Source organism: Babylonia areolata, chromosome 7 (assembly GCF_041734735.1).
Source record: "Babylonia areolata isolate BAREFJ2019XMU chromosome 7, ASM4173473v1, whole genome shotgun sequence".
NCBI classification, from domain to species: domain Eukaryota; kingdom Metazoa; phylum Mollusca; class Gastropoda; order Neogastropoda; family Buccinidae; genus Babylonia; species Babylonia areolata.
In genome coordinates this window covers 13613941-13623940 of record NC_134882.1, presented here as the reverse complement: position 1 = coordinate 13623940, position 10000 = coordinate 13613941, and the positions used below count along the sequence as shown (strand labels likewise).

General features: G+C 40.8%; 1 protein-coding gene across 1 annotated transcript in view; it reads left to right on the top strand.

Moving 5' to 3' along the window:
• Positions 1 to 10000, top strand: part of LOC143284341 (solute carrier family 28 member 3-like) — a 17176-nt gene that overhangs the window by 6149 nt on the left and 1027 nt on the right. The window contains exons 4-7 of the mRNA XM_076591051.1: positions 1352 to 1504; positions 4094 to 4255; positions 5726 to 5851; positions 6584 to 6714. Coding sequence (XP_076447166.1) covers positions 1352 to 1504; positions 4094 to 4255; positions 5726 to 5851; positions 6584 to 6714 — 572 coding nt within the window. The remainder of the gene's footprint in view (positions 1 to 1351; positions 1505 to 4093; positions 4256 to 5725; positions 5852 to 6583; positions 6715 to 10000) is intronic.

Here is a 10000-nt window from a genome sequence, read left to right as displayed (position 1 = left end):
AAGTTTCCAGAAATGCTGTGCGTCATTGGAACGCAGTCTCTTGAGTGATTTTATAATTTGGATTACACCTTTTTTTTCCATTTTCTATTTGCTTCATCCCACGCAGACGTCAAACTCAATTTTGTTGTGAATTGCATTCCTAAATATTTATATGTATTGGTTACTTTTATTTCCCCATCACAACAGCACCATTTTTCACGAGTCGAAAGATGACCTCCATTGCGGAAACTATAGTCCTATCGAGATTTACTATTAGTTGTAGTCTGTCTGTTTTTTTCCTAAATTGATTTTAATTTAATTGATTTTGTAACCCTATGGGTGTGTCAGACAAGAGAACAACATCATCAGCAAATAGCATTAAGAAAAATTCTGTTGCGCCAGGTATCATTTGTATTCCATGTCTACCCATTTTTGATAACTTCATTGCCAATTCATTGATGAAAAAGGAAAACAGCTGTGGGCTTAGCATACAACCTTGTTTAACCCCTCTTGGACACTGAAAAAAGTCTGAATAAATACCTTTGTCACGAACACATACAAGTACAGAATCGTAGATGCTTTTAACATCCATGTAAAACATCCCATGTACCCTGCTCTTTCTTAGAGTACTTCACAGAATGTTTCGGTTCACAGAATCAAATGCTTTTTTGAAGTCTACGAATGCTGCATATAGCTTAGTCTTACGTAAAAGATGCTTTTGAACGAAAGGATATAAAGTAAATATATGGTCGACAGTGCTATAACCTGTTCTAAAGCCCGCCTGTTCCTGTATGTTTTTTCTTCTTCTAATTCTGTCCATTTTTTTTTAATCTTCGATTTAAGATGTGTGTATACACTTTACTAATTGTACTTGTCAAGGCTACTCCTCTGTAATTGTCCGGGTTGTTTGTGTCTCCCTTTTTCTGTATAGGCACAATAATGGATTTTTCCCAGTCCAACGGAAATGTTCCACTTTCAAATAATTTGTTAAATAGGGTAGCTAGGTATTTCAAAACATTACTGTTTGCCTTTTTTAGCATTTCGCCGATAATATCATCTGGGCTGGCACTTTTACCCGATTTCAGTTATTTTATACTCGTTATGATTTCCTGTTCTGAAACTGGGTCATTGAATAGAGGTTCTTCCTCCACGTCTACCGCTTCTTTCGTCATTACTTCTTCCACAGATCAGTATGGTGATGATGACAACGGTAGAAGCGATGAGGATCCTAGTGGTGTTGATGATGATGATAATGATGATGGTGATGATAGTGATGATGGTAATGATGAAGAAGAAGAAGAAGATGATGATGATGACGATGATGATGCTGCAGGTGAACTGGCACACCATCTACTGGAGTCTGGGCCTCCAGTTCATCCTGGCAGTGTTGGTGATGAGGTGGCAGGGGGGAAAGGAGGTGGTTCTCTGGATCCAGACACGGCTGGGCGGGTTTTTCGACAATGCCAAGACAGCATCCAAGCTGGTTTTTGGAGAAACCTACACTGACCATTACTTCGTGTTTGGGGTAATCTGAAGCTGTTCAGGAGTTTGACACCAACGCGAGTGTGTGTTTGAGAGAGAGTTAATAATAATGATAATATTTATATGGAGCTGTATCTTGTGCAGAGACAAATCAAAGCGCTTTCACACCAGTCATTCACACGCATGTATAACTCTAAAACTGGGACAAACTGAAGACAAGGAAGAGGCATTACACAATATCGTGCAGCTAATTGTAAACCTAAACGGATCCCTTTAGCATTGTCACTGTTCCCATTGTCGTTCGTCAGACTGATAGAAACAATGTCCATGCCCACTAGGTGATCCAAACCTGACAGAAACATTATACATGCCCTGCAGACAATATGTCCTGTAGGCAATAACAATATTCAACTTCCACAGAAACAGTGTATATGTCCCATAGGCAATAACAGTACACCTTCCACAGAAACAATGTAGATGCCCTAAAGGCAGTAACAGTACAACTCCCACACAAACAGTATATATGTATTTGTAGGCAATGACAATACAACTTCCACAGAAACAGTATAATTCTATGCCCTGAAGGCAATGACAGTAAAACTTCCACAGAAACAGTGTATATGTCGTGCAAGCAAGAACAGTGCAACTTGCACAGAAATAGTATATATGTCCTGCAGGCAATAACAATATTCGACTTCCACAGAAACAGCGTATATGTCCTGTAGGCAATGACAGTACAGCTTCCACAGAAACAGTGTATATCTCCTGTAGACAAAAACAGTACAACTTCCACAGAAACAGTGTATGATATGTCCTGTAGGCAATAACAATATTCGACTTCCACAGAAACAGTATATAGGTCCTGTAGACAATGACAGTACAACTTCCACAGAAACAGTGTATATGTCCTGTAGACACTAACAGTACAACTTCCACAGAAACAGTATATATGTCCTGTAGGCAATAACAGTACAGCTTCCACAGAAACAGTGTATATGTCCTGTAGGCAATGGCAGTATAGCTTCCACAGAAAGAGTGTATATGTCCTGTAGGCAATGGCAGTACAACTTCCACAGAAACAGTGTATATGTCCTGCAGGCAATAACAATATTCGACTTCCACAGAAACAGTGTATATCTCCTGTAGACAAAAACAGTACAACTTACACAGAAACAGTGTATGATATGTCCTGTAGGCAATAACAATATTCGACTTCCACAGAAACAGTATACATGTCCTGTAGACAATGACAGTGCAACTTCCACAGAAACAGTGTATATGTCCGGTAGGCAATAACAGTACAACTTCCACAGAAATAGTGTATATGCCCTGTAGGCAATGACATTACAACTTCCACAGAAACAGTGTATATGTCCTGTAGGCAATGACAGTACAGCTTCCACAGAAACAGTGTATATCTCCTGTAGACAAAAACAGTACAACTTCCACAGAAACAGTGTATGATATGTCCTGTAGGCAATAACAATATTCGACTTCCACAGAAACAGTATGTATGTCCTGTAGACAATCACAGTACAACTTCCACAGAAACAGTGTATATGTCGTGCAGGCAATGACAGTACAACTTCCACAGAAACAGTGTATATGTCCTGTAGGCAATAACAGTACAGCTTCCACAGAAACAGTGTATATGTCCTGTAGGCAATGGTAGTATAGCTTCCACAGAAACAGTGTATATGTCCTGTAGGCAATGGCAGTACAACTTCCACAGAAACAGTGTATGATATGTCCTGTAGGCAATAACAATATTCGACTTCCACAGAAACAGTATATATGTCCTGTAGACAATGACAGTACAACTTCCACAGAAACAGTGAATATGTCCTGTAGGCAATAACAGTACAACTTCCGCAGAAATAGTGTATATGTCCTGTAGACAATGACTGTACAACTACCACAGAAGCAGTGTATATGTCCTGTAGGCAATGACAGTACAACTTCCACAGAAATAGTGTATATGTCCTGTAGACAATGACTGTACAACTACCACAGAAGCAGTGTATATGTCCTGTAGGCAATGACAGTACAGCTTCCACAGAAACAGTGTATATGTCCTGTAGGCAATGGCAGTATAGCTTCCACAGAAACAGTGTATATGTCCTGTAGGCAATGGCAGTACAACTTCCACAGAAACAGTGTATATGTCCTGCAGGCAATAACAATATTCGACTTCCACAGAAACAGTGTATATCTCCTGTAGACAAAACCAGTACAACTTACACAGAAACAGTGTATGATATGTCCTGTAGGCAATAACAATATTCGACTTCCACAGAAACAGTATATATGTCCTGTAGACAATGACAGTACAACTTCCACAGAAACAGTGTATATGTCCTGTAGACAATGACAGTACAACTTCCACAGAAACAGTGTACATGTCCTGTAGACAATGACTGTACAACTTCCACAGAAACAGTGTATATGTCCTGTAGGCAATAACAGCAAAACTTCCACAGAAGCATTGTACATGTTCTGCAGGCAATAACAGTACAACTTCCACAGAAACAGTGTACATTCCCTGCAGGCAACAACAGTACAACTTCCATAGAAACATTGCTGTAGGCACTGAAAAGAGACCTGCTGCTGAAGCAGTATTTGTGTCCTGCAGGCAGTACCCACCGTCCTCCTCTCCAACGCCGCCCTGTCCATGCTGTACCACGTGGGGGCCATGCAGTTCCTGGTGCGAGTCATCGGCAACTCGCTGCGTTTCGTTCTGGGCACTACTGTCATAGAGTCCACTGGAGTCGCTGCCTCCATCTTCATGGAAGGGGTGAGACAGGGTCATGTTTGCTTCGAGCGCGTATATCTGTGTGTGTGTGTGTGTGTGTGTGTGTGTATGTGTGTGTGTGTGTGTGTGTGTGTGTGTACAAAAGTGATTTTGGTATCCGTGTATGTGATTAAGCAGTGAGTCTTTCTTTTGAATTTTGTCATGTTACTTTGTCTTGTTTTATTTTGATTCATTCTTTAAAAAAGAGAACAAAAGAAAGGAAAAAAAAGACAGAAGAACCTCACGCATCTCTCTCATAGCGCTGTCATCGTAGGCATGAATTTCATGTGTATTGGTTTCATTATTTTATCAGTGAATTGACGGTACGTGAACAAAGCAAAGGGAGAGAAAGGCAGAACATCACTAGAGAGGAAGGTATGGCCAAGCTGTTTTCTTACAAAATTAAAAAGCGACGATGAACGAATCACACACACACACACACACACACACACACACACACACACACACAGACATATAGATAGATAGATAGATAGATAGATAGATAGATAGATAGATAGATAGATATAGAGAGAGACGGGGAGAAAAAGTGTGTGTGTGTGTATGTGTGTGTGTGTGTGTGTGTGTGTGTGTGTGTGTGTGTGTGTGTGTGTGTGTGTGTGTGTTTCCGCACGCGTGCGCGTGCGTGAGTGAATGGGTGGTGTGAACGCGTGAAACGCAACAAAATCTTTCAATTTGCACATCATCTTTTATCGCTGATTTATATGGTCTGTTACAAACGGTCCTCCATAGATAAAACGATACGGATCCCAGTTTTTATCTTGATCTAGCCGAACAATTCCAATCATTACTTAAACGCATATACGTTCGTTTGAAACATGTGCGTGTTAAGAAAACAAAACAAAACATGAAAAATCAAGAGAGACAAGGCCTTCAAGCCTCACTTGTGATAAATTAAGTCCCCTAGCATTAATTACAGAGTAATTTCCCTTTTTTACTATCTGCACCAAAACGTTTGCAAAATAAATAAAAATTCCATGCTTAGCAAAAGAAGTTCTTGTTTGAATAATAAAAAAAAAAAAATGATAATAATGACTCCTCTTGTTGTTGTGTCAGAATAAGAGGTCAAAGTGCCAAGTTTAGAGAATACAAAAATATAAATATAACAGTAAATGCAGTTTGCATATAATTAGGCTTCTTTTTATTTTTTTGTGCCCATCCCAGAGGTGCAATATTGTTTTAAACAAGATGACTGGAAAGAACTGAATTTTTCCTATTTTCATGCCAAATTTGGTGTCAACTGACAAAGTATTTGCAGAGAAAATGTCAATGTTAAAGTTTACCACGGACACACAGACCACGGACACACACACACACACACACACACACACACAACCGAACACCGGGTTAAAACATAGACTCACTTTGTTTACACAAGTGAGTCAAAAAGAAAAAAAGAAAGAGCTAACAAGTACTGTTAGACTTTCGGGTCAGCTTTGATTCGCGTGTTTGCAGCCTACTGCTGTTCTGGCGATTCGGCCTTACCTGGATGGGCTGACCAAGTCCGAGCTGTTCGCACTCTGCACTGCTTGCTTGGCCTCCATTGGCGGAGCCTTTCTGGGGTTGATGGCAAAATTAGGGGTGGGTAGTTTGTTTTACGACTCAAATGAATGAGAAAAGATTATCAAGTGTGTCTTAATATACAGGTTTATAGACAGAAAGATTTGAAGTAGGATGAGTAAGGAACATTCCTTTCACAGCAACAACAAAAAAGAGATTATTTTTATGCTGTACCCAGAACAACGTTAAAATGTGTCAGTAACTTATCATAATGTGTATACGATTGATCGGGACAAAACTAATGTTTAAGTATGGTTGAGATATCTGCGTCTGTTGATTTGCAACAAAGGACATTGTCTTTGTACAACTTTTATTTTTGCAATAACTTGGAGAGATATGTCTATATGGCAGAACCAGATAAGATAATTCGTCTACAACAAGTAGTCTCTGAATCAGAACATCACAATAATCACAGAGCCTACGTTTTATGTTTAAAAGGCACAATAAGAAACAATTCGTATTCTTGCTTGAACGCTTCTGCTGTCGGTGGCTTGGGTTCATCGACAAGGACAATTGTTTCCACGATGAGAGGTAAGTGTTTCAATGTCTATACACTGGAGGTAAGTGTCTTCACAGACCGAGGAATGTTTGTCTATCTCTGTCTGTCAGTGTGATTGTCTGTCTGTCTGTCTTTCTCACTTTCTGTCTCACTCTCTGTCTCCATGTCTCTGTGTCTCAGTCAACCTCTGTGGAATGCAGTAAAACTGTCAGCTATCGTGTGGTACAAACCTTCAACTTCGCTTTCCCTTGCAGATTCCCATTGAGTACCTGTTGCCGGCCATGGTCATCAGTGCCCCCGCCACGTTCACTGTGTGCAAGCTGATAGTGCCCGAGACACGACAGACCAAAAAGGTCTCCTTCAGCGGGGAACTGCCGCCTGACATGTATGTCTTTTTTCTGACAGCGTAGTCTGTGTAGGTTCGTGTTTCAGTTTAATTTACGCATGTCCACATTCCATTTTTTGGACGTTATACATTGCAATGTCTTTAACTTAAATGCATGCACTGTTATCACTCAGCTGTTGCAGGCTACCCAATTGAAATCGGCATCCAGACCTCGTTGTTTTAAGGACACTGTCAGTTGGAGTGCGGTACGTCAATTTAAAAAAAAAAGGAAGAAATATTTGTGAATTTCAACATGACAAATACATAAAAATAAGACAGCCATTTCTTATTACTCTATTACGCTTGTAAAAAACAAAAAACAAACAAACAAACAAAAAACCCGCAAAAAACCTGGAATTCATAACATTATCTGAGCACACTTTTCTCAGACTGCTTTAACTTTTCTGTACTTAACTGTGTGTGTTTGATTCGCCATCCCAAAACTGTGACTGTGGGCAAAAGAGGAAAGGTGTTTTACCAGTATTAAATATAATGTTTCTTTTTCTTTATTCATTTTTCCAGATATTTCACTCTTCATGAAGTTGTGCCGAAGATGATATAATTTTTCAAGAAGCTGATGTCTTCACTGAAACACCCACTATGAGTGATGGCATTAAAGGGGACACTGGAAAGGAAAGGGAAGTGAGCACAGTCTCCAACCTCTACACACAAGCCTCTGCTGATGCCACAGTCTGGAGACAGGGCCAAAGGCAGCCACATTATGGACAAATAAAGCTGGCATACATCCACTTCAAACAGCAAAGAGGTGGTCAAGGGATGAGTCAAAACTAAGTCAATATTCAGCAAACCATCATGATCCGTCACTACAACCAAGCCATGAGTGTTGCAGAACGTGCAGATCAGAATGTCTGGAAGTACACAGCTGCCATCTGCGTCAAGAATTGGTGATGGTTCCTTTCTGAATAGTGCTTAGACCTCTGTATCCATCAGGGCAATTTTACAGAGCTACACATGCAGCCGGGAAAATATGGCAGGGAGTCGTCAAGTTATTATTGCTGGAACATTCCATTTGGGCCCCGATCGTCAACAGGTGTTGTGTCTCTGGACTAGCATATCCTGTCAGAGGTAAGCCATGGTCGTTTTGATCATCTCACACAGAGCTGGCCAGATGCACAGCATATAGTAAGAAAATGGTGCGTTTCTGCGCCAGATGCTCAAGTTGGGGCTTCATGACATGACTCCTGCAGTACCACACCAGGTGAACTCAGATGCCTTCAGTTCTGCAGAAATCACCTTTTTCCCTCTGCTTTCAGTGAACGTGACAGAACGGGTCAAACATGAACGAATGGTGTCTGAAATTTCTATTACCGGCTTCGATTCCTGTTTCTCAATATTCATGACAAATAATTTTCTATTACATTTGAACTGAAACTTGAATTTATTTTTCATTGTTGTGATCTACAAGTCCCCAAGTAGGTGTGCTTTGAACCATGTTTGTTTATTCCATTTTTTTAAAAATTTCATTTTATTTTGGCGAAGTAAGCAACTATGACTTTATCGAAAGTGCAGATTTCGTTTAAAAGATGTGTTCACACAACCATGTGTGCATATAGAAATAATTTGGTGTTTGCTTGTTTGGTTTTACCGGGAATTCTACATTTTACATCGGCAAAAATCCAATAGCTCCTTTACCTTTTTTTTCTCCTGTGTGCAGTCTTAGGTAAAAGGAAAGCATCTGCCCATCCGTGCTATCTCATCAATTGGACCTAATGGTATTACACAATGCAAATTTCTGAGTTTTACCCAAAATTAAAGCAACACGTGTCCATTACAGACTTTAATCAATGAAATCGTACAACTTTCTTTTTCTTTCTTTCTTTCTTTCTTTTTTCTCTTAAAATGGCATTCGTGGGTTAATGTTTTTGTTTCTGGTACTGGATATACTCGGTTTTTTGGTTTTGTGTGTGTGTGTGTGTGTGTGTGTGTGTGTGTGTGTGTGTGTGATCAAAGAGCGATTTCTTCAACATCAACGGTATTTTGTATTATTTTCCTATTTTGTCGAGAAACATGTGCAGCCAAAAAGGAATGAAAGCACTTCCGTTAGGAACACCTTTGATGTCCAACCTCGTACTTGAAATCAGGCCATTATTCACACCTGGAATTTTCATAGGAGCAGAAATAACTGCAAAATGTAAGAAAGCTAAGAAAGCGACGCTTAATGACTACTGTCTGTGTTTTATGGGGCAGCTTACCGTCCCACACTATATCATATGCTTGATAAATTTCTATGCAGCAACACTGGAACAGCGATTGTCAAAGCTTTCAGTGTCTTTGCTGATTTACTGTTGCTGTGGACGCCGTGATTGCTGCTACTGTTGTTGTTTTAGTCGTAATGGAGGCATTTTCGCTATCAATATCGCGATGATCATTTTCACATGATTACAGTGAAAGTTTAAAATCATGTGTACAGACATGGCGAACGGGTGTGAGCAGACAATGACAACGCGGCTAATCAGTACCAACGTTTGGTAAAATTAACTCACTCAGTACGGCCAGTCCTCTCTTCTCCTCTACACAGACCCCTCGGATGTCCAGTGGGTGTCTCAATGACCCAACCTTTAGCTTCCGTCGTCAGAATTGAGGTATTCTTTGTCAACATTCACCTCTTCAGTGTAAGAGCCTTCCGCTTGCAATATTTTGATGGTGGTAACTGGGGTGAAACGCTGTTAACGTCGTCTCTTTCGCCGTTCGTATGGAGAGAGTTAAAGCTTGCGCTCACTATAAACATTATCAACGGGAAATACAGTCGTTCTCCAGGTACATGTACTGAATGCAGGTGGGGATCGAGCGGTGGAGTGACTGGATGCAAGGACTCGCGCAAGATCTGCACGACATTTGACGTCGTGTGTTATCATTTTAGGACGTAATCCATCTTTCTGCAAGACGGGCGTAACAGCCGAGTGGTTAAAGCGTTGGACTTTCAATCTGAGGGTCGCGGGTTCGAATCTCGGTAACGGCGGCTGGTGGGTAATGGGCGGAGGTTTTTATCCGATCTCCCAGGTCAACATAATCATGTGCAGACCAGCTTGTGCCTGAACCCCCTTCGCGTGTATACGCAAGCAGAAGATCAAATCCGCAAGTTAAAACTCCTGACATCCATGTCAGCGCTTGGTGGATCATGGAAACAAGAACATATACTACCCAGCATGCACCCCCCCACCTCCCTCACCCCCACATCATCCCCCCTCCCCCCAAAAAAAAACAACAACGGAGTATGGCTGCGTACATGGCGGGGTCGTACACGTAAAAGCCCACTCGTGTACAT